At 40.4% G+C, this 26,079-nt stretch overlaps 1 protein-coding gene across 2 annotated transcripts in view; it reads right to left on the bottom strand.

The window, feature by feature from the left end:
* The window catches only part of UBR2 (ubiquitin protein ligase E3 component n-recognin 2), a 55,337-nt gene extending 40,156 nt beyond the window's left edge, over nt 1–15,181 (bottom strand). For both annotated transcript variants that reach the window (XM_053973032.1, XM_053973031.1), the window contains exons 1-7: nt 14,963–15,181; nt 9,555–9,814; nt 7,108–7,186; nt 5,595–5,708; nt 2,683–2,810; nt 2,267–2,405; nt 758–820 (exon numbers count right to left, since the gene is read on the bottom strand). In XM_053973032.1, coding sequence (XP_053829007.1) covers nt 758–820; nt 2,267–2,405; nt 2,683–2,810; nt 5,595–5,708; nt 7,108–7,186; nt 9,555–9,814; nt 14,963–15,040 — 861 coding nt within the window. In that variant the 5' untranslated portion in view covers nt 15,041–15,181. The remainder of the gene's footprint in view (nt 1–757; nt 821–2,266; nt 2,406–2,682; nt 2,811–5,594; nt 5,709–7,107; nt 7,187–9,554; nt 9,815–14,962) is intronic.
* Between the last annotated feature and the right edge of the window lie 10,898 nt (nt 15,182–26,079).

Genomic DNA, 26,079 nt, shown 5'->3' with positions numbered 1-26,079 from the left:
TTACACATAAAAGCTATTTGTTCTTTGCCTGCATGGGCAGGAAGTTAAAAATATTGCAAAACATTATCTTTAAAAATATGCTAATGCTTTCAAAATACCTTAAATAGTCAAAGAACAGTAATTCTAGTTGCAGCATTTGTTTTTCAACGGTTGCAGTATCATACATAAATTATTTATTTCATGTGATTAAGTACTGCACTGCAGCATTTAACAAAAAATTAAAAGAAAACATTATTCTCCCATTTTTACATGGAAGAATCTTGCAATATATTAATATATAGACATATATAAATGCATAGATGCAAAATTAAAAATATTTGCAGTTTCACACTTGGATTCAATGAGTAATAATTTCCATAACTGTTGCTGTGAAAGACATAAGGAACTTCACACTATAGGAGAAAAACTGTAATAATTTAACTTCACTGATCTGAACTAGCATGTAATTCTAAAAGATACATTCAAAGTTCCTGGCCACATCTGTTTTATGAAGGAAAAAATTGTCTACAAACTTCCTTTTAGAAAATTATCTTGGGTGTCAGGTAGGCCATAGTAGGAAAAAAACATCCAACAAAAGACCAGTAACAACAAAAACCCCATAAACCAGTATTTTGATACCTCTACTATATTGTAAATAGTATCTCCAACACTTTGTATCGTTAAAATATAATGAGTCATACTCAACTGGGTAGCAAAGCCTCCTTTTGCTTAAGATGAGGCAAGTAAGGAGATAACATCCCTTACCACCATTACTTACCACTATTACTGATTTTGCCTGATCACAGTATTGGAAGTCTCCATATCGAACAGACCTACGGCCCTGCAAATTCAGAAAGATGTAACATTACCACCAGCTCCTAAACAAGGAGTCCCAATTCTGTGTTTTACATTAGTATAAAAAAACACAATAAAAGCTTCAGATGCATGCTAACTACTCTGCCTTTCATGCTATTTTCACTTTTTAAAGTACTATATATAGTTAGACACTTGGATTTCCCAAATGCACCCTGTACTTTTTAAAAGAAGATAAAACTGGATCATATATTCAGTTACCTGTTACATTAAATTTTCTGTGTATAACACTGTTCTTAAGAGGAACAATGAAAAGAACCACACTTACTAAAATACTGAAAACATTAGTACAAAGGCATTGTTCATTAGTTTTGATATAACTTGAAGATATTTCAGTACCTTTTAAAAAGCACTGAGTGTATCTCACAAGTGTATCCTTCTAAAAATCTGAGTGTATCCCACAAGCACATGCTCAGGTCAGCTCATATTCAGGGATCAGATGTGAATCTTTTGGTTACCACTATCACAAAAGATAGAGCAGTGGTAACACAAAAACCAAAATCTACTTCAGTGTTAGAGTAATATGAAGTGGTTACGTTTCCTGCTCCACTGACCTCCCTGAAGTACTTCAACCACCCAAAATGACATTCCCATTGCCATTTAGGAAGATTTCTTCCCCACACCATCCCCCACAAAAAAGGCACAAGTCAATAAGTAAAAAAGACACTTTTTTCATGTCAACTGCTTACAGGTTCATTGCAAAAATAACAAGATGCAGTTACCCAATGAAGTATCACTTTCTTTAAAAAAATGCATATCAGCCACACTACAAACACAGCTGGCAGAGTGCTTCTGAAACTGAAATACTAGATACAATTATATTCAGCATGCAGTGATTCTGAACTCACGGTTCCTCCTAAAAACTGTGTTAAATGCTTTTACCTCTTCCTGCCACTATAATCTGACAATTATGAAAAAAGAAAATTAAATAAAATTTTAAAAAGAAACCACAAACCATGAATAGTTCCACAAGTACCAGAACAAAAGCGGTCAGTTATGGATTTTATCCCTCACACTTAACTGGTGTTACTCTGAGAAGCATTTCCTATGTTTGGAGCACATTTAGGGGCTCTTTCAATGTCAGCTCCTTTCCTTGGTTTAGTAAGGGAAGGGCCAAAGCTGCTGCCTGTCCTTGACAGAGGAGTGAGAAACACCTTGGTATTTACGCTTACAAGACCTACTAGAATACATTTACACTGAAACATATTCAGTATCAGGTCTGGTTTGGACTGGCCAAATGGTATTTAGGCACTGAGACATTTAATATTTCGTATTAAGGCATTTTATGGTGGTATGACACAAAGGACTCACAGACTCACATTAACCACATGCTTTGGGAAAACAGACTAAAGTAAGTATTGTCATGAAACAAGCATTAGGTCACGGTAATTAAAACGTCTAACAATTCACTTACATCTCTATCTACTGTTGTTGCAAAACCAATGGCTTCCTTCTGTGTGCAGTTGACAGCCTTCTGAAGAGTATAAATAACTTGTTCATAGGTATGGACTTCATCATTAAATAGCATGCAGTAGTAAGTGTCATTCTTCTCACTTCAAAGCAATGATTGAATTTATGTCATTCAAAGCAATGATTGAATTTATGTCATTCAAAGCAAGGATTGAATTTATGTCATTTAAAGCAATGATAAAAGTAAAAGCAAGAGCAAAGGAAAAAATATGAGAAATACAAATCCACTACAATTATTGTATACGAAATATTTCTGACAATTTTAAGAAAGGCAGAAAAGTTTTTTAAAATCAGAACCTCCATTTTCAACTGTATATATCTGTACGCCTTTAAAAGGCAGAAGACAAGTATTATACTTACATCATTTCTAGACCAGGCAATTCATTTTCCTTTTCCCATGTTAATATATCTACTGCGTATTTAAATGTAATGGCAAAAATATTATAAGCTCTTGCTACCATATCTTCTGGTAAGTGCACCAGAGGATCCTGGAAAGTAAATATAAATAGCAAATGAGAAATTAAATTACATTCAAAACAAACTGTCAAACTTGCATCTCTCTTTATCAAAGATGAGGTAAGCACCTTTAATGATATCTTTAAATGACTTTTCAGTTGAAAGGAACAGAGTCAATAATCATCCTGTTTTCTTCTTCCAGTTCCATACTGACAGTCACCAAAGCTCTAATCTAACATTCAGTACCTGAATGTTAACTTGCCTCTGATCACTCATTTACATTTTCACACATTCTTCCATTCTCACTCTCCTTTTTCTCACTCCTGCACACCTTTTAAGATAGTTCTTTGGAAGAACTTTAACCTCAGCTGTATTAAAAACTGCTTCTTCTGCTATGCCTTCCAAACCATAATTTCAAATCCCTGTACCTTTTGTTCCACTTATCAAAATTTGTAAACTGCAGAATACAAACGACCATGCATCTCTTGTCCTGTTTTATATGCAGCATGCATTAAAAGGCATAAGTCTTATCTGTCCAGGCTTATACAACATGCAGCACAATGGCATCATGATTTATGATGCACGTCTCTTATATGCTGTGGTATATAAATAATTAACTGCTGAAATGTAAATAGGTGTTTCATAATGATCTGTCCACATCTCAGTCTTGCTCACAGAGAGCTGCTCCCCTTTTGTCTGTGGACCGTGCACCCATTTGCGTCCACTCTGTGATCACCATTTGACAACTGCAGCAGCCCCTACAAAATTGTCCTGCTCTCTGCGCTAGAACAGAATGGAGACTGCTTCAGGTGGGGGAATGGGAATGTGGAGGGAGGAAGAGGAGACCTGCCAAGTCAAAGGACCACTTTTTGGAGCAGCAACTGAGAACCACTGGCATCTCGGAATTAGATAGTGCAGGCACCACTGCCATTTCATCACAGTCCATTTAAAGGATGGTGAATAGAAAACATTATAAACCTCATCTCTTTTTGTCTTTTACTGTATTGAAATTTTGAGAACAACTAGCTCCTTTTCTACAAACCTGGAAAGGGAATGCTGCATGGCCTGCAGGTCACCTGGATATAAACTATACACTGGGTCACCGACTCAATTCATCATTTGATATTTTGATATATGTGTAATTACTAGACAATTAAAATATTTAACAGTGGCCCAACTTCTGGTTTAGGATTACCTAATACTAAAATCTGCGCTTCACTACAGCTTAGGTTGTATAAAAAGGATCACAATAATAATTTCTCAACTTAAGTCTGCATCATCTAAAGATCTAAAGGAGACTCTTGACAGTCAGTGATTCACCTGTACTAATAAGGTTTATCCCCTCCACCCCAAGACTGTTTGGGAACATTTGGAAGCTTTACAAGAGTGGTAAGAACTGCCATTTCTTTTTTTTTTTTTTTTTTCCTTCATTTTAAAATTATCTAGGGTATGAAGAACTATCAGCCACCAAAAGCAAACACAAACCATAAGCAGCAGCAATCCCTCCACTCCCAGCATTTTCACATATCTGGGCAAGGCAGAAAACAGGCTCAACAAACCATCCTTAATCTACCTCTAAAACAACACTGCATAAGAGATCCCAATCTCCATGGTTTATGGGGAAGAAACACAAAGCCTGCCCAGAACCTTGATTTTTCTGTCAGGCACACTCACTGTGTGAGAATCTTTGGGCACAGAAGTAGCAGGCCACTCAAGATTTCATAACAAGAGTTTCCTAAGGCTGCTGACTAATGTAAACTGGCATGTAGACCAAGTGGTGAGTCCAGCAACAGTGCTAGAGTCTTAGGGCTGAGAGAGTGAGAACAGATATTGGACCACTGTCACTGAAAATACAATTACAGTTGCTTCACTCAAACCATCAGATCAACAAAACTACTACCAGTGCTTGCCTTAGATTTTCCCTTTTAAAAAAATCTCACAGAAGTCATACTAAGTAAGAACAGATGTGAGTGGCTAGGTCAGAAGTCCAATTAGCCACACTCATTCCTGAGATGTAGTAACAGATAAGAAGATTATAAGCAGAAGACAGAATGCTTCTTTAGTCTCTAGCAACTTAAGACACTAACACTTCCCACACCAAAGATGGTACCTACAATTTTAAATGGCCATTGGTAATTTTTCCTTCCACAACCATGTTAAATTTCCTTTCAAACATGTATAAACTTTTAACAATAGTATTTGCAGTGGTTAGTCCAGCAGCTTGAGTTCTTCCTGTAAGATGTGGCATGTCTTTTTGCATTTAATACGTCCAAGTTGTTATGCTCTGATTCTGTGGTGAAGATGTGTTCTCTATTTACCTTCTCCATACCAAACAAGGTCTTTTAGAGACCTTTGCCTTACATCTCCATTATGACTTTCCTGTGACAGCAAGATACTTTGAGTTTTAAAAATCTGTGCATTTCCCTTTGGTAAGAATCAGAATATCTGTTGCACAGACAGCTGAATTTGGCTTCTTGGTGCACATGATTACATACAGACTTATTTTCTTTTGCATGTGGCAGAATCCCTTGACCTCTTGGAATACAGAGAGAAACAAGTAGAACTAAAACTGCAGAGGTGACCAAGAACATACAAAATGAAGCCTTTAAGTAGAAAAAATGTTAAGGAACTTCTTAAGATATTAATTTTTGTCTAACATTGTAGTTCAAATATTACTATTAAAGTTCCTACAGCCTCTCATGCAGACTAAATACCTGCATACTAAATAAAAATAACCTCAAGTGAAGGATTTATATATACACACATATATACACAGTTAACCATGTTTTGAAACATGATGCCTCAATTGTAATTACCTCCTCTTCAGCAGTTTCTGAAGTGTTAAGTTCATGCTTCTGACAGTAAGGACCTTCCTTCCAAGCTTCTGTATCACCACAGTCACAGAAACCTCCTCCACCTGATGTTGTCATCTAAAATTATTTAAAAACAAAGCAGTTTATGTGAATATGCACATATATCATATATGCACATTAAGAAATGAGTAGTCACAGCTGTACTACAAAAACATGATGACAACACCCAACGGCTGAAAGCCTATCTACCTCATCAGTGTGCCTATGTCAGAAGAAAAAACCCTGAACAGCAAAACACCTTCAAACACCTCCATTCTGCCCCATCTGAAGTTTTCAGATTTTCTGAATCTATTACTTGCCATGGCATCTGTACTATGTACAGATATATATCTCACAGTTTTAATCTGAACAAAGTTAAATCATTTTACGTGGCACTATTATACAGTGAGTGAAAAATGTGCTTTATGACAAAAGGAATTGAGAGACTTAAACTTTTCACATATGTAGGCACAGAAAAAAAGCATTGGAAAATTTTAATGGTTTAATTTTTTTTTAGTATTTACACTGTTTGAATAAAATTTATTTTAAAGACCACCTCAAGTTAATAAGCATAATAATACATCTTTTTTGAATCACTGATTCTATTAACTGATGCATAGAAGAATTCTTTCACCAACTTTTGGCATATCTCATATACTCTATACATACAGGCACATCTTATAGTATCAAGAAAACTAGATGGACATTTGAAAGAACATTTTCTTACACTTTTGGATGTTACCTAGACTTGTTAATTCAATAGCTCGAAAAGTAAAAACCTGTGTACAAGAAGTAAGCTGATATCAGCAAATTTGGCTGGGTTTCTTGATAAAAGTCGTTGTGCTTGGAGTTTTTTCCTGAATCCCAGTGCTCAGTGTAACCATGCAGTAAACAGAATTACATTAGCAGCAGTGCAGTATTGAAAAAAACAGATTTACAGAAAGACTGCACTGGTAGTTTTCACTTCACTTCTTAGTTTAAAAACACACCAAGGCCTTCTTGGATTTCTTTGAAGGATGTTTTAAACTAATCTATACTACTAATAACAGTATATTACTAAAATAAACAGCATTTACGGTTTTCATTTTCTCTTTTATGTTTAAGCTTTACACACAAGTGGCTTCTTAATAAAGGTTTTTCAATAGCTTTTTAAAACAGTCAAACACAAGAGTCAGAACAATTCAAAACCCAAGTCTAAACCTGTAAAATTCACTAAAGGGCATGTGTTAGAAGTAACATACATTTGTAAACTTAACTGTTGCACATAAAATTTAATTGCTCAATATTTTAAAGGTTAACTTCCAGAAGTTACACTCAGATGAAAACACTCAAGTTCACATAGGATTACTGCAGACATTCAGAACTTTGTTTTCATTCAGCATTTGGAAATTCTGTATACATTCTTAAACTTGAAACTGTTTCACACACACACACAAAATCACTAATAAGTATGTCATTATCCTGTAGGATCACTAACCCTGTATCGGTGCTCTCTGTGAATGCTTCCAAGAAAGCATTCCATGCACAACACACAAGTTGGGTCAACTGCGCAGTCTCTGAGAACAGCAACAACAGAAAGAAAAAAAAAAAGCATTAAACACTTGCTTTTGCCTTTACACATTTTACAACAGATAATTTTCAAATACCACCAATATCAACCTTCTAACTAATGTATATATTACTGTGAAAGAGGAAAGGGTTGGCTTTAAAGTCGGGAAACAAATTAAATAGAAAAAATCTGTTCTCACAACAGAAGAGCCTTTAAAATATTGTGTGGGTAGTATGTCTAGTTTGGGTAATACAGACATTGCCTTAAAAAGGTGAGACAAGTATATAGGCAAGTAAACAGATGAATTACATAACCCAGAATAAACCCAAGTAAGTTCTCTCAAGTACAGAGTACCAGCATTAATGATCTCCAGCAGAGAAGACATTTTTCACTGAACACTGGGAAGAAAGATCGTGCACAACGACTAAATCAAACCTCTGCTTCCAAGTTCAGCCCTACAAGCTCACTGATGAGCTGCAAGAACACAATTTTCTCAACCAGGAGATCAGAGACCATAATAAGGTCTTGTCTACAAACACTCCTGTATTAGACAGAAGGAATATTTCTAGTAAAATGGGCTAAACCAAATGAGACAATTAAGCATTATATTTAACTGTCTCCCTGAAAAACACTGAAAATGCATGAACTCATGTAATGCAACTGACTTCAAGGCACCTCAAGATTAAGGCAGGTGGGTTTTGCAATGTAAAAATAAATAGCAAGAGAATGTCTGTCTCATGACAATGATTATTATAAACCAGAATTCAGAGAAACAACTTATTTTGTTTAAAAGAAAACACTAGAGATCACACAAAATCTCATTATCAAAATTCTCTTAGTTTAATTTAACCAAAACAAATGATGGGAAGATCATCAGGCAACCATGACTTACGATGCACATGTGTTTTCTCCAGAGGAGCCACTAAAGATGAAAATGTCAAAGCAAAATTATACAAAGCTCTTCTCTTTTAGAATAGTTTATGTCCATGGCATTATTTTTTTTTAGATTAAAAAACTGCCACTTAATGCAACAACATGCATGCAGGATTTGGTAGATCAGTTCTACAAAATTGAATGTTGACTCTTCAGAGCTCTAAACTTGTGGCAGCATACTTAAAAACTCAGTACCGTTTGTCAAATAATTTCTCAAACAAGTAACTGTGCCTATACCTAAAGCAGAAGCTGACCTGGAAGCTGCAAAACTGCATAGAAAAATCCATTGCTTTAATGTGGACTTAGAAAATAATTCTTTGCTGTATTCCACAAAAGCTTAAATTAAACTCTCGTTATTCTTCATTACCAGCCATAAGTTACAGAAAATTAACACACAGCAGGAATCAAATGTTTCTTGATGAACAAAAAAAAAGAGGGACTCCATCATTAGTATGTTAATGATCAAACACTGTTCATATGGAGCAACAAAAACGTTGGGATTTCTGTCATTTTCTTCTAAACACACTTGCTTTTTCAAGACCAACAACTCAGAATGAATCTGAAGTACCCACCAGTTTAATCTTATCTCTCTCGTTATAAAGAGGTCTCAAAGCATTTCCAAACCCAAAGGCCAGTAAGGTCTTCGGTTTCTAGAAGAGGAGAGCACTAGAAAGAAAAATTCTTCCACTACCATTCTCTCCTTGTAAATGAAGGGGATGGAAACCCAGACAAATAAACCCTTGAAATTAGACAGACATTCAGTCCCCATGTCACCACACCAAGTGTTCAAGTGTCCCAGTAGACACTTTTCAGTAGAAACCACACAAAATGACAGGAATTCGTGACACAAACAAAACTTAAACTAGGTCAGAATATAGAAGATGAAAATGAACCTACAGCTTGTAATAAAATGGCTTAAAACTGAAGATTCTTTTAAAGACTTGTAATTGGTTAGGAACTTCCTGTTCTCTTTCAAGTACAAGTATTTTTAGAGATATCTAGAGACAGAGGTAGGGAACGATCTAGAAGCTGATATGCTTGTTTTAAGCATCTGATAGATTGGTTTAGCAGGTCATAGAAAGAGGTCTAAAAGACAAGATCAACACTAACAGCTGATATTAAACACCCAAAATATATACACATACACTTGCCACTTACTTCTGATTAATGCCCTTAAATCACCCTGAAAGGTTACCCCAAATTCTTTCTTAATCTTGCATTTCTTTTGTACAGAAAACACTCTACATTATACTAATTAATATTTTTCCATTTATACATGTGTAGTGTTAATTTTCCACAATCCCACTTGTCATGAAAGACTTCAAGATTACTTTAAAAATATATTTCAGTTATTAACTTTTCATTAGGACAGTATATTCTTATTGTAAAATGTTCCATCATTTCACAAATCATAAATAGTTCACAATGTTAAGTTGAACTACCTGCAAGAATATGTAGGCTCTCCCACTTTAAAGACACGGCCACACAGATGGGAAGGTTTGTTTGCTTGCTCAAGCTTTGGAAAACCAAATGCAGGATCTTCACCACAAAGATACCATTCCATTGGTCCCAGCAAAACGTGTTGTACCAGCATATCTTCTCTCTGAGGGGCAGGGTTGGGACCCCTGCAGTAAATTTTTGGTACATAATAGGCCAGATGCTGGTAGACTTCTTTTTGAAGGTCATTTGCTTGCAGCCATTTCTTTTATATTAGAAGAAATGAGAACACAAATTCTTCATTAATAAAGACACCAAACACAGTTCTAGCCACTTAGGTTATTTTATTTCTACATGAAATATCTAAAATGTCATTCCAAAACTAGGAAGTCATGCTTCCTTCTAAGTGTTAAATCTAAATTATCACAAAAGACAGACGTTAGGAAACTAATAATTTGTTTCCTTGCTCACACATTTTATCCGTTTGACATACAGAAGATTTAAGAGAAAAATTCAGTAAAATTTTCCTCCAGTAAAATGCTGGCAGTGATTTTTAGAATACAGCCTAGACTACGTTGGTCACATTTCTCTGGAGCACAGATAGATGTTGCCAGCTTGGGACACAGGATCAATGGGAGCCTGGAGTTGGCAAGGAACAGAGACAAAAAGTACATGGAGAAAAGCAAACACAGCATTAGGTAACAGCCCGTCTCATGTAATTTCCACGAATCACCTGTGAAAATGAGGGAGTTTTGGTTTCTCCTTCAACCAAAATAACTCATCTGAATTAGTATTTCAAGTGTGATGTTAGATCCATGAATTCTTGCACCGGGTTTGTGAGGCAAGGTTTTGGTAACAAGGGGGCTACAGGCTGGCTTCTATTAAAGCTGCCAGAATCTCCTCCATGTCCAAGAAAGCCAACACCAGATGGCTCCAAGATGGACCCACAACTGGCCAAGGCTGAGCCCATCTGAGACAGCAGTACAACTTCCAAGATAACAGATTTAACAGGGAATAGCATATTTAAGGGGGCAAAAAGAGAGCAATAGCAGCTGGGAGATGTGAGTAAGAATATGGGAGAATAACAGCTCTGCAGACCCCAAAATCACTGCAGAAGGAGGGGCAGGAGGTGCTCCAGACACCAGAGCAGAAATCCCCCTGCAGCCCATGGAGGTCCAGTGGGGAACAGAGATCCCCTGGCAACCCATGGGGGATCCCATGCTAGATAGAGCAGATGGATACCCAAAAGAGGCTGTGACTCCACAGTAGGAAGCCAATGCTAGAGCTGGCTCCTGGCAGGACCTGTGAACCCATGAGAGAGGAACCCATGCTGGAGCAGGTTTGCTGGCAGGACTGGTGACACCACGGGGAACCCACACTGGGCATCCTATTCCGGAAGGACTGCACTCCCTGTAAGAGACCCAGGCTGGAGCAGCTCATGAGGAACTGCAGCCCATGGGAAGGACTGGCACTGGAGAAGTTCATGGAGGACTGTCCCCATGGGAGGGACCCCACACTGGAGCAAAGGAAGGATGTGAGGAGTCCTCCCCTTGAGGAGGAAGGAGTGCAGAGACAACATGAGGAAGTGACCATATCCCCCATTCTGCATTCACCTGTGCTGCTCAGGGGAGGAGGTAGGGAAAACACAAGTAAACTTGAGCCAGGGAAGAAGAGAAGGATGGGGGGAAGGTGTTTTTAAAATTTGGTTTTGTCTCTCATTACACTACTCTGATTCGATTGGTGATAAACGAAATAAATTTTTCCACTAGTCGAGACTATTTTGCCAATAGCAGTAATTGGTGAGTGACCTTTCCCACTCCTTATCTCCACCAAAAGCCTTTTGTTGTATTTTCTCCCCTCTCCCGCTGAGGAGGGGAGTGAGAGAGCATCTTTGGTGGGTATTTGGCCCCCAGCCAAGGCCAACTCACTACAATTCTCTTAGTCAATCAATGGTAAAAAACAATGTTGGCAGTTTTTAAAAGGCATCAAACCACAGAACTGCCCTAAACCACTTAAAATCTCACAACTTCTCCTACTTTGGTTTCTTCCCTCTGGTACATACACACAGAATAAAAAAAATACTCTAGGATAACATTAGTTTTATTTCTGCCTTGGGGATAACAAATTTAGAAAGGTTTAAGCTGTAAGTTAAATCTGTAAGGTTTTTATAAGGAACAAACGGGAGCAAGCAGATACTGCAAGCGTCCACTGATTAAATCTTGTGTAACATAAACAGCCTCAGCATGCCATTTCTCATTGTAAATGTGACAACCAGATACCCCCTGGCAACTTTCAAAAAAAGAGTTCAAAATCAACCTAAAACTGTACATGAAAATGCAGAATTCATTATGTCAAAATAAATGGGTTTGGTGATCAAATGTTAGAGCTTGATTTACTCTGAATTATTTATAACTCACTCCACAGAACTTATGTTTGAGATAATACAGTTGTAGTAAGTTCCTCGGGATACAGGCATTCAGAGTCAGCTGAGCATCTGTGCAGACTGGCTGTATTTTTGCCTTTTTTTAATATATTGAAGTAGTCTCATTTATTAGATATGTTTTTGTGAAGTAGAACTTCGTATTTTAAAAAACCCTAATTCATCAGGGTACTTTCTTCACTTCTCTTTTCCTAAGTTTGACTTCTTAGAATCATGACTGAAGTGCTAAATCTTTCTATATTCATCTAGCTTTGATGGTCAAAGCCCAGTTTTTTCCCAAGGAAGTCCATGGGAAGAGGTTGCCAAAAAGCCTTAGCCAAGAATCTAGAAGTCTACAGATTATCTCACCATTCCCACCACAATTCAGAGAATACCATAGGAAAAATAAGATTAAAAAGTAAAGTTTTAAATAAATTTTTTATTTTTCCCACCAGTTCATTCATCTTTTCCTCTCCTTTCATCAGTTTTGCCAAATTGCTACTACTGCCAGGAACCAACTCAATCACAGTGGCAGTGACTTAATCTTTTCCATGATTTCCATTTAATAAGCTTTTCTATAGCATATGCTAGTTATTAAACTGCAGGATTTTTTCAGCTAAATATCTTTAACGTCAGTCTTTTAATTCAGCAGTATATTACTAATTTCTATCTAGAAAATACACAGCGCATACTAGCTACACTACAAGCTCAGACAAATACCTAGGCACAGAAAATTCTTGTTCCTCGAGTAAATGGCTTTCCCATCCCAAAAATTCTGGGAGTAGCTGTCTGAGAGTTAGGTGTGGCAATGATGAACATCATCACACCTAAAACTGTTTGTGGAGCCAGTTCTATACACACAACTGCGCATACAGTTTTGGAAATCAGATCCTGGATGAAATAATACCAGAAGGAAATCCAGGCTACTAGGACAAGGAAAGAGATGTGACTTTAAGAGCTGCCAGGAAGGCAACTCACAGGTCTGTTGTACAAGACTGTTAATAGGAATATATACATAGGTATACATACGTTGCACTGTCTTTCTAAATCGCTACCTGGGGAGCGCTGAACTCCAGAAAAGCTACTCAAAACTTTGGAATTTGCTCTTTCATAAAAGCATTCTGCATTTAGGCAAGGTTTCAATTAGTATTTGTCTATCTTCTAACCTGAAACCACACGCAAGAAAAGCTAATATTCTACTCTCCCAAGAGAGGTTTTTTATTAAAAATGGAAGTGTATTCCTCTTCACTTCCTCCCTCCTCACACTTACTCTCCTGCAACAACTTTAACTGCCCTGGGGAAAAAAAAAGTGCAAAGTATTGATCAAACACCTTACATAAGTAAATACATAATGGTTCATCACGGTTTCTGTTAAATTTCCATCTAAGTAAGAGACACCAGGAGAACAAAATGTAGAATACTAATAAGTCATAAAATTACTCACTTCTCTGTTTCAAAAGCTAAAAGCTATGGTTTATGGGTTTTTTAGCAACACACAAAAAAAATACTTGCAATGTAGGCTCATGTTATGTTAAAGAGAACGTATTTTTATTATTTTTGTTCTTTGGAAGTTTATCATTAAGTTGTTGCCACAACAAACTGAAGTCTTAAGTGCTGCAACTATTGCTTTGGGATGGTATTTGTTTCGTTAATACTGGGCTATCAGCAAAGTAATCCTATCAGCAAAGGAGGCAGAAAAACCACAATAGATTTGAATGACAGATTTCAGAATTGGAGGTTGTGCAGGTGATGACAGATAATAAAAATGAGAATTGACTACATTTAAGCTAGCACTGCTACCTACAGCAAATTCCTAAATGCACTGCCCTGGGTGCATGATTGCCTTGAGTTTACCTACAGTGTGACCCAAAAAAACCATCTGCTATTCACACAGACAAGGTAATTTGGGGCTCAATTTGGACTACTTTGTAAATGTTTGATGAAATTATTTGGTTTGCTGTAGAGAAGAAGGAAGACTAATCCTGGAGCTAAACTAGCTAGGATATAGCTAACTATGCACATTTGCCCATCTAATCATACCTTTGTCTGCACTGAAGATATACAAGCATAATCTGAGGATAATCTGAATTATAACAGTCTTTTATTTTCATTTGGAAAGCAGCCAATGTGTTTCCTACTGAGACACACACAGACAGCTCTTCAAGGTTTTATCCTACTGATATGCACATGAGCAGTCTCAATATTTTAATACATACATCCAGTTCCTCAAATGCCCAAGTGTCTAAATGGACAAACATTTATGTCAGAAACAAAACTTCCTCCTAAGACTTTACCCTCGAGACTACATTCCTCTTTCAACTACTCTTTGTAAGAGCAGGAAAAGTATATAAACAGAAGTAGATTTCTTCAAATGCTACACTGATTTTACTACTATTTCACCTACAAACGCCCCATTCTAATAATCCCAAGATTAACTACTGCAAGCTTTTCCAGAACTGCATCTTAAATAGTGGGGAGGAAGGAAGAATCCTGTAATGGCACGTCAACACTGTACAGCGTATTTGGGGTCAGACATCCACCTAAATTAATAGGGAGATCTCCTCAGGTCTAGGCGCGATTGCCGGCAGAGAGAGGCGAAGGGGCAGCAGAGGCGGACGAAGGGAACTTCAGGAAGCAGTTAAGGAAGGGGCGAGATGCCCGGCCGCCCCCGGCAGGGGATGGCCACGTCCAGGCGGCTTTCAGGGAGCCACCTGCGCCAGCCGGCACAACAGGAAAAGCTGGCTGATCGCTGCCATGGACTTCGGCTGCTGCAACAGCGACGCTGGCGACAACAGCGCGCCGAGGCCACAGCGGGACACCGCTGCCGGCCGGGAGTGCCCTCAGAGCCAGCCCCGGCAGGGACACCCCCTCCCGGGAGAGCTCGCTCGCCCCGCGGAGCGGCCTCGCCCCGGCCTCGGGAACGGCTCCCCAGGCCGGTGCCTGCCGCGGCCTCCGAGCCCCCGCTCCCTCCCCTCGCCGGGCCCGCCGCCTCACCACGGCGATCTCCTCGGCGGAACACTCCAGCAGGCTCTTGTCAATGGCCTGCACCTCCGCCTCCAGGTCCGCCGCCATCTTCTCCCTCCTCCTGCCCCCTGCCCCGCGCCGCCGAGGCCGAGGCCGGGACAGCCGGAACGGGGCCCGGGCGGCCGCCCAGCCCGGGGAACACACACTTCCGCCCCGCCTCCCGCACGTCACCGGGGCCGCCGCGCCGCGTTCTGGGGGCTGCAGTCCTTCCCCACTCCGTGGCCGGAGCCCTGCTGCGGGACCTGCGAGGCCAGGCCGGCGGTCGGTACCCGCCCCCTGGCCGCCTCCGCCGGCCGCCCGCCCTTCTCGCCTCACGGAATCCCAGGATCACGGGATAGGTCAGGCTGGAAGGTACCACATCTGGTCCAACCTCCCTTGCTCAAGCAGGGTCATCCCAGAGCACATGGCGCAGGTTTTCTTTCCGACGGTTCTTGAGTATCTCCAGTGAGGGAGATTCCACAACCTCTCAGAGCAATCCGTTCCAGTGCTCAGCCACTGCACTGTAAAGAAGTTCTTTCTCTAGTTCAGGTGGAAGTTCTGTGCATCAGTTCTACCCTTTGCCTCTTGTCCTATTGCTCAGCACCACTGAGAAGAGCCCATCTCCACCCTCTTGACACCCTCTCTTCACATCCTGATAGACATTGACGAGGTCACCTCTCAGTCATCTCTCCTTGAGGCTGAACAGGCCCAGCTCCCTCAGCCTTTCCTCATAAGAGAGATCCCCCAGCCTCTCAGTCATCCTCACTGCTCTCCGCTGGACCTGCTGCAGAAGCTCCACATCTCTTTTGTACTGAGGAGCCCAGAACTGGACACAGCACTCCAGATGAGGCTTCACCAGAGCTGAATAGAGGGGCTGATCACCTCCCCTGACCTGCTGGCAATGCTCTTCCTTATGCACCCCAGGATTTTGTTGGCTGCCTTGCCCACAAGGACACTGCTGGCTCATGGACAGCTTGTTGAACAGCAGCACCACCAGCTTGTTGTTCACCAGTCTTCCCCAGTGCAAAGCGATGTCTGGGGCTGGGGTCATCTCCAGTGTGGCTGGCAAAGCTGGGTGCCCCCTCAGCTGAAATGCCCTTGTCAGCACTGCCAGTGGGCAGTGCCAGGGCTTCCTGAAAGCCTCCAATATTCCATGCGGGTGGAAAGAAAAATAAACCCGTAAATCATATGAACATGGCAACTATGGCTTTAAGACAAGTGTTACTAAATAGCAGAAGCCATACATTCTGTTGCTCAGCTTCCAGGGGAGGACCCGAACTGAGGCATGGCTTGCTCACTCAAGTGGGGATGCCGGTCTGCCTCTCAAAAAACAAGTCATCACCACCAAACCCAGCAAACAATTATCCTCCATAACTCCTTTTCAGCACATACAGGCTCAGTATCTTACAAGGCCTTTCTGAAAACCTGTTGTACCACTGCTGTACCCATGGGCTTGCCTTGCACCTCTGTAATTACAGCTGGGTCCAAACCAAGTTGACATGTCTGACTGTGCCTGCAGCCACGGGGTGCCTGAGCATGCTGAGGTTTAAAAACACACCTTCCTTCACTTGCTGGCAACTTCTGCATGGACATAAGCATCGTGCACAAACTGAGTACTTTTTCTACCTTGCATGTCCTATCAGCCTTCATGGCTGAGATAAGGACCCACCCAACAGGACCTTAACCTAGCAAATCCTGCTGAGGAAATCTCTGCTCTGGAGAATTTACACTTCCAAATCTAGGCAATGCATGGGAGGGGAATAAACAGGTAGGAAAGGCAGACCAAGTCATAACTGCCTGCAGGTGCCTGCAGCTGAAGGCACCTTAAAATGTTGCCTTTGCCAAACAGTGCTAAGTTACAGCAAAGCTGTGCATTGAGAGTGAGTGCTGCTTCACATCTTATATTCCTCAAAACTTTTTAAGCATTCTCATAGTGAGTATGCATAGTTGCTTCTTCCCTTTTTTAATCTCCTTTCCTCTCCCTTCTCCTCATTCTCCCCTCAGTTAATAATTTACGTATCAAATTTCCCAAGAATAAGCATAAATTCCTTTTGTATGTACCCTTCCTATATGCAGGGTACATATTTTACTGTATTTATTTTTATCTCCTTTGCCACTTCTTAAGTAATTGTTCTTAAAACGTGGAAAATAATTATATATTCCTTAGAAGATCAGTAAAGCCCACACTGTTTCTCATTCATGCACTGTGCATGCCTAAGGAATAATATTTTCTTTGGAAAATAGCACAGGGTGAAGGAAAGCTGCATGACTTAATTGTTTCCCTTTCTGGGCTGCATGAAGAAAATGTCAGAAAAATCCAGGAGTTTACTAATGTGAAAGGCATCTTATTTTACCTAGTAAAGTGGGCAACACAAACAGAAATTAGCCTGCAAAGCTATTATTTCAATATGAACATAGCTTCCTGAGTATCTTTTTTTTACAACTTTGGGAAGAATTTTCCATAACATTTAGCCTGTGTCATTTACTTCATAAGCAAAGCCACTATTCAAACTCAGGAGTAATAATTAAGGTTGAGGAGACTGCCTTTATCTTCTGCCAAAAAGCCTAACTCTTACCAAGTCTATTATCAGATAGAAACTGAAAAAGAGAAATTGAGGCAATTTTAATGTTTCAGCAGGGTTAATAGTAAACCTTCGTGGCATTTCTCTGCTCTAGTTGAGATGTTTCTGGGTCTCACCATGCTTTCAACACACAAGATAGCCCATAGAATGCTACAGACCATGGTTATGAAAGATGTAGATGTCATCTATACCTCTTTCTTCTCCTGACCTGTCTGTTCAAGCACTGCTTGCCTCTGCCATTAAAAATTAAAAGGGAAAAAAAAAAAAAAAAAAAAAAAGAAACCAAAACCCAAATGGTAGTTTGACTGGGGATCAATTAACTTAATTGAGGTCCAGCATTTTTAATAAATGCCATGTCCATTAGGAACACAGTGTAAAAAGGTGCTCTGGTTTAACCCCAGACAGTAACCAAGCACCACACAGCCACCTGTTTACCCCCCCAACCAGTAGGATTGGGGAAAGAATTGGGAGGGTAAGAGGTAGAAAATTTGTGGCTTGAGATAAAGACAATTTAATGGGTAAAGCAAAAGCTGCACAAATAAAAACAAGGAATCAATTCACTGCTTCCCAAGGGCAGGCAGCTGTTCAGCCATCTCCAGGAAAGCAGGGCTCGATCACATGTAGCATTTATTTGGAAAGACAAACACCATCACTCAAGAAGTTCCTCCCTCTTCCTTCTGTCCCCCACTTCATACACTAAGCATGATGTCCTGTGGTCTGGAATATCCCTTTGGTCAGTTGAGGTCACCTGTCCCAACTGTGTCTCCTCCCAATATCCCCTGCACCCCCAACCTCCTTACCAGCGTTGCAGCACAAAAAGCAGAAAAGACCTTGTCTCTGTGTAAGCCCCTCTCAGCAATAACAAAAAACATCTCCATATTATCAACCCTGTGTTCAGCACAAATCCAAAATAGAGCACCATACTAGAGAACCACTGGGAAGAAAAATAACTCTACGCCATCGTAAACCAGCATAATAGGCATAATTGAGGAAATATTAATTGTCACAGGGGAGTCTGATGGTTCCTTTCTTAAATCTGTTTTAGAAGGTACTAATGAAACACCCACTAGAAGACTGCTTCTCGATGCACCAGAACTCACCTATGGCAGCCAAGCTGAAGCCCAGCTGGTTTGAAAGAGGAAAGGACCTCCAGTAGGGCACACTCCAGAGGGCTCAGCATGCAATAATTCTTGTTATCCTGGCTGAATGCTGCTTGAACCTGATCATCTTCAGGGCCTGTTGCATTTGAAACTAGAAAAGGATGAAATCAAGAGGTAAAGGGATGTTGGAGGGAATTTTTAAGCAGCTGATTTGCTGGTGTGTTCACTGTACCTTAGATGCAATCGATTTGACATCACTGTATTAATTTGAATGTAAATAGAAAAATACTGCATATCTAGACTGAAGGGATAAATGTCTATAAAGACGACTCAGAAAAACAACATGCTATTTAATGGAGGAAAGGGGAGTCTTGTGACAAGGATTCAGAAATGCTTCAATTCTCTGTGAAATGTTTCCTGGTACAGTTAAAAAACATTTTAAAGGCACTTCTGTGGCTGTTCACTAAACAATGATGCACTTGCAACTTAATTTGACGTTTAACTATTAAAGCAAATGATCAGCATTTTGCTGCATGAAGTTCACATTACATACCTGTATCTAAAAACATCACTTTGAAAAGACATTTGTATCTCCTAAATCTTCCCTAAGTCAGCAACCCTTTCCACAAAAAAAAAAAAAAAAAAAAAAAAAAAAAAAAAAAAAAAAAAAAAAAAAGCATGTATCTAAATGCAGAATTCCGGTTTGTATTTTCAGTAACAGTAATTTTGATGAAACTGTTTGCTTAGTAGATACTGAATGACCAAAGTAGTAATTTTTACATAGCAAATACAATTTTTAAAGCCATTATCATATTATCATTTACATGGTTTCCCTCCCTTCCTCTTCAGTACCAGATGAGGTGGGTTTGTAGTCACCATCTCCTTCATAGTCTTCAGATAAATTCAGATGGTAATTCTTTTATTTCTGTACTGCCAATTCCAAAGACAAATTATGCTGACCAAAATAGACCTTTTCCTGTGATAATGTTAATTAAAAGATGAATTGTGAATGAGGTGAACAATGACACCCAGTACTTGGTGGATTGATAAGACACAGTTCACTAAGCAAGACATTATTCAGAACAAAAGAGCACACGGTAATCTGCAAACACAGGTTATTTTAGGAATTTGGTTCAGAATTAGAGTATTAAAAATACTGTCTGACAACCTGTAGGCGATTCTTTGTTCCTCAGAGGCACTAGTGCTATAATATTAGCCCTTTTAGCAATAAATCCGAATAAGCTTATTTCTTTTCCCCGCTCTGTCTTTGCATGAGCTTAGATTATAAGTGTATAATATTCTAAACATGATGTCAAGGAAAATTATTTTTAAAAATATACTGAAAGCAGAGCATATTGCATAATAACAGCAAATATAGGAGGCATAATGAAAGCATAAAGATACTGTGGCCATGTTCCCGTCTGGTGAACACTCTCTGCAAGTCTAGCAAAGGCTGTTACATAACTGATTTTTATTGCATTAGGCAACAGCAATATTGCTAAGCAAACTGATGTGCAGAATTAGAAAGCTTCTTCCACAGTGGAAATGAAGAAAAAAGACGGAGGAAGGGCTCTCACATCCAGTAAGAAGGCAGGGCAAGAGGATGTGCATCTTCATTAGTGGATCATGTCAGGGGGACAACATGATTTATTTTCATCACGCAGTGCCTTAGAAAAAATACAGTGCCAACTCAGTCCATGATAATTTCACTGCTTTCTGCAGCGTAATCTGTCAGCAGTCTAGAGCTCAAGCTGGTAAGTTAAAACATCAACTTCTAAAAGAGATTTAACAGGAGCTAAGATAATAGTATCTAATGAATTGCACAGGGGGAAAAACTAACATGGGAGCAAAGGAGAAAAAAAAATACACATGCAAAAATGTGCCTGATCTCATCTGTTTTCACTGTAAATTCAGAACACTGCTAGTGTGTATTTAGACATAGCAGTTAATACAGGCTGGGGGATGAACATATCAAGAGCAGCCCTGGTGAGGACTTGGGGGTGCTGGTGGATGAAAAGCTGGACATGACCCAGCAATGTTCACTGGCAGCCCAGAAAGCCAAATGTGTTTTGGGCTACATCAAAAGGAGCCTGGGCAGCAGGCCAAGGAAGGGGATTCTGCCTCTCTACTCCTCTGCTGAGACCTCTCCTGCAGTGCTGTGTCCAGCTCTGGGGTCTCCAGCACAGGAAGGACATGGACCTGTTGGAGGGAGCCCAGAAGAGGCAACCGAGATGGTTAAAGGGATGGAGCACCTCTCCTGGAGGAAATGCTGAGAGAATTGGGATTGTTCAGCCTGGAGAAGAGAAGGCTTCAGAGTTCTCTAATTGTGGCCTTCCAGTACCTGAAAGGATCCTACAAGAATGATGGAGAGGCACTTTTTACAAGAGCCTGTAGTGACAGGACAAGGGGGAATGGATTCAAACTAAAGAGAGTAGGTTCAGGTTATGTATTAGGAACAAATGCTTTATTGTGAGGGTAGTGAGGCACTGGAACAGATTGTCTGGGGAAGTTGTGGATATCCAATCCCTGGAAGTGTCTAAGGCCAGGTTGGATGGAGTTCTAAGCAACCTGGTCTAGAGGAAGGTGTCCCTGCTAACAGCAGGTGGTTTCAAATTAGATGATCTTTAAAAGTGTCTTCCAACCTGAACCATTCTATCATTTTAGGATACAAAGAAGTCTGTGAGCCAGTAACAAGAAAGTCGATGTTTGTGGCTCAGAGGTGGTCAGCTTTAACACCTAGGAATGTGCAAGAACCACTTGAAATTTGTTCAGTATAGCTAATGTCCTCTCCCTGCATTTATGGATGCCAATGAACGTACAGGCTTATGTTGGCAAGCTTCCCCTTCGTAGGACTTTCTTTCACGTGGTTGACTACTTTTCAAGTTTGAAAAAACTCAAATATTCTTGAGACTTCTGCCACTTGTGTTTGCGTGGCAAACAAAGTGGCACGAAGGAAGGCATACAGAGAGACAGTCAGCCGTATGAAGTGTATGAAGTGCAACTGTTGACGCTGTGTGGCCTTAGGACCAGACCTTTAGAACCCTTGCACGAAGAAAGAGCAGTCACGGTGTTTAGCATCCACTGCAGCGCAAGCAAGTGCACTGTCAAAGCTCGGGGCCCCAAAGCTGCTCCACCGGGTGTAGGGTGTGGTGAGGTAGGCAGGTTAAGCGCTCCTGCTGAGCCATGCCCGCTGTGGTGGCTCCCTGCAGGAGCCTCCGGCGAGAGGCAAGGGAAGAGCCCGGTTGTCCTTCCTCTTCCCGCTGCCGGCGCCAGGTGCCGGCAGGCGGCGCGGGCACGGCGGTGCAGGAGCGCCCCTCTCCCGCCGCTCCAGCCTGCGCTCCCAGCTCCCGCTCCCTCCAGCCTGCAACCGGAAGGGTGTGGGAGGGTGCTGCGGCTGGAGCAGCCATGTGACTTCATTTTTTTATTGCCCCCCCCCCCCCCCAAATCGAGCGTTAACTGCCTAGTAGCTGATAGTTCGGGAAATTCAAGGCATTTTTGAAATTAGTCAGATGTTAGAAGAAGAGAAATGTGCTGTGCAGTGCCTGGGGGCCATGAATAGGGCTTTGGGTGGTAGGAGAGGCCGGACAGGGAGAAAGCAGAAGTGGCCAAGAAGTTGCATGCGGAGATGTATGGCAGGATGAGTGCTGCAGTTATCCTTTGGGAGAAGAAAGTGGAGCAACCTCCTGTAGCAAGGTCTCTGCCACAGCACTGCAGAGCAGAGGAGCTTCTGAGTGTCGGGAGCAGCTGGGCATCCGATGGTGACACTCGGTGACAGTGCTTGTTCTAGGCTGATGGAGACCAGAACTGATAGTAAGCCACTGGAGAAAGAGTTCTTGACTCTGTCTGAAGCCACATTTGTGTGTAGTTATGCAGGGGATGCACAAAGGAAATGGGAACATACAGCTCACAAGCAAAAGCAGGGTGGATGAAAGATTTATCTGGGAATATGAAAATGCTTTTAACAAGTGAACTAACTCTTCTTCTTTTCCCCTTCATTCACACAACAGAGCAATTTTAAATTAGAACAGGTTGTAACAGATTTAATTTAGATCACCATGGTGCTTAGTATAATGCTACATTATATTCTAGTTTATCTTTTTCCCTGATTTTAAAGGGCTAAACAGTTTTTAAATTGTGGATTTCTTATAGAATGTATGGCTGCTAGGCAGTCCTAACCAATTAGAAATCTTTTACTGCACCATGATTAATTTTGTTAGATAAAACTACTGAAATACAACTGAAGGTAGAAATAAAAAGCATTTAAGTGCTCTACAGTCATGATTTACTCTTCAGAGATGCATTTAACGCTGTCTCCGGCAGAACAGCTTCATCCATTTTCCAAACATTCATTTGTTTATTTCAAGATTAGTCTCAGTTATAAACAGACATTAAATCACCTCCAGGCCCTAATACATTGTAATGAAGTATTGTAAACCATGTAGTATGTTGGTTTAAACAATGTAATCAGAAAGCAACAAAACCATTTTCTCCTGGTTCTTGCTGGCTCCCTGACTTCTGTCTGTTCAAAGAAAAGTTCTTTTTAGTCTGTAAATGTCAAGGTCACTCAGAGGTCAAGTTTGTGCTTTTGAGCCATGATTCCTTTCAGGTTATTGGTTTTGTTTTATTACTGAAAGGAACCATCCATTTTGGCATATAGAGCAAAGAAGTCATGTAATCCTATTAAATACAAAACCAACATGTAGAAATAATGGCGAGGGTTTGACAATTGCACAAAAGCCCCCTTTTTCTGCCCATAGTTAAGCCTGCAGTGAGTAATTAATGGTCCTTCCACGAGCCTGTCTACAGTGGGAAAACTGCCTAACTAGTTTTCAAAACACTTGCTCAAAAACTGGCCGAGAGCCCCTTTTGGGCAAGCTGGCATCCTTCTACTGCCATGCTCAGGAATGGGAGTGGGACAGAAGCGCCTACCTATTGCTTTCCATCTCAGAGCAGAACATGGCACAGAAGGATTCAGGCACAATCCTAGGCAGAGGATCCTTGGAAACAGAGAGGATTAATTAACAAAGAAGGAGGAAAGCATCTTTAGAGAGTTAAGGATAAAAGGAGGTATTTTAAGTCATTAGAAAATAAACTTGATTTGTTGGCAGGAAAGAGAAGAAGTCAAAAGTGGAGGTTAGAGCATGCAAGTTGAGATGTAAGTGGATCATTATGTACTGGGCACAAAAACTAAGACATAAAAAATTAACAACAAATAGCTCACTAATTTCCCTATGAAGAATGTTTATGCATAGTGCGAGGTCAGGAGAAGAAAAAATTAGGAAGAGGAAATAAGGTATAATCAGAGTTTAAAATGGAGCAAAGAAAGTGTAGAATGATTTTTTTAAAAAACTGTCCTCAAAGTGGTATCTACATAGAGGTAACTGAGGCAAAGTGCTGAAGATTTTCCTGGTTAGTTAGTTTGGATCAGATGGGCTTGCCAATGCTGTCTGTTCTGCTTGTCACTTCTTTGGGGGCAGTCAGCTACAGTATGTGAAAACAACTGAAGGTTGCAGACCCCAATTTTCATAAACAACATTCATAACACTATTTTCACATCCCTCAGACAAGCATATATGTTATCACAACTTTAAAATCTCTGTCTGCTGGCAAGACAAAACATTACCATCCTCGAGTGTATGCAAACATAAGAACTGACTGGATCTATTACTAATAAAGAGAGATGAGCTGATTGGAAGTATAGATGACAATTGCAGATTAGATGAAAAATTGCATGAAGCATAGGCAGGAGCTGCAGAAATGAACCCCAAGACATACAATTGAATATAACAAACATTACAGAAGTGGAGATGGGAAACTGAGAGATCTATATTACCCAGATTGTGAAACATGACTTACAAAAGGCCAGACAGTAAAAGTTTCTGGCCTATCATATTGCAAGGACAGATAGACAATAAAGATGCTTGGAGTTTAAGTGTGGAACTGGTCCAAGATCTTCAGATAGTCTTCTAATAGGAAGGGAAAAACACTGGCACACCACCAGGGAAGGACCTCCACTCAGGACTGCTCCTTAAACACAGACTCAAGAGGTTTTTGGCAGACACTTCAGTGAGAACAGCCTCTAATGGCACAGTCTTAACCCAAGTCTGGGTTTGCTTCTTGAGTTGAGCATAGTTTAAGAAGGCCACAAGTTCAGTATGAGTAATTAGGGCTCAATTTATTTTTTGCACTCCTCTGTTCCCAGAGCATCACTCAAGTAATGTATGAAAAGTGAAATACACCCACAACTCCTTATCTGGGGATTTCCTCAACTGATAGACAATCCAAGTATAATTAGCTCCTTTGCCCCTGTCTGAGGTGCAGAGGAATTATCAGTGCTTCAATCTTCAGCTAGATTAGTCAGTCAACTGGCATAGGACTCATCCACGGAGCTGTACTTGTCCTTCCAAAGGGGTTTAGAGGATGTGTTGGCATGATAAGAGGACACATAAACTGTAAAATATACACCCAGAGAAACACAAATGTATGCCTTGTTGTGGTTAGAATTTCTGAATAAAGTGAAATGGATTCTGCAGACCAACACGTCAACTAAAGCAAAAGTTGATTTGAGAAACCTCTTTTCCCTCCCCATATTTCTTCAAGCTTTTCTAGCAAGCTAGCAATGCTGTAGGTACTGCAGACTTAAAAGATGAGCCTTCTAGTCCCTAGGTTATCCAGTAATTATTGGTGGGTTCTCAGGGAGTTCACAGATATGGGAGGACCAGCTCATACTACCCACATCGAGAAGAAAACTTTGGAGACTTTTATAGGAAAATTCCATGCTTTTGTGACCCAAAAGAAGGTCTCTTCTTTTTCACCTCTGAAAAAAAATCTCATGCCTAATTTGCACCACTACCTCTTTTTGCAACAGAGTAGACCCAAAAGTCCAAGAACTTTAGTCTAACAGACCTAAGCTTGCACCAGGAGCACTACAGGAGATTGTTTTGAGGATCCCCTGTTTAATTTCCCAACTTCCATACTAATTTGGAGATTCACAGGCCATTTGAATGTGATGGAGATAGTTTCTTCTTTAGAAGCAAAATTGGTCTATCTGAAAGACTTCACGTGTTTACATATTCCTGGATTTGTCATCTGCTGCCCTTCAGCTGCTGCTGGCAAAACTCTCTCAGCTATAGAGCAAATTGGTTTTCCTCTACTATTAATTTTGTTAACCTGCTTTATAGGGGTTCCTTGCAGTTCCCTGTCTTACTGCAGATGTACAGTAACTTCACTGCATTTTCTGCTTTCTGTTTTTCTGTGCAGCTCTCACCTCCTCAAGTGTTTTGGGGCCACCAGATGAAAACAGTGACACAGAAATGTAAAGGAGCTTGTCTTCTACTGTAAGTGCATTCCCATCACTGTAAAATTGTGAAACAGTACAGCTTATTTCTATCTGATGATGTAAAGTGCCCTACATCACTATAAACAG

Source organism: Vidua macroura, chromosome 3, assembly GCF_024509145.1.
Source record: "Vidua macroura isolate BioBank_ID:100142 chromosome 3, ASM2450914v1, whole genome shotgun sequence".
NCBI classification, from domain to species: domain Eukaryota; kingdom Metazoa; phylum Chordata; class Aves; order Passeriformes; family Viduidae; genus Vidua; species Vidua macroura.
This window is presented reverse-complemented; position numbering and strand designations above follow the sequence as displayed.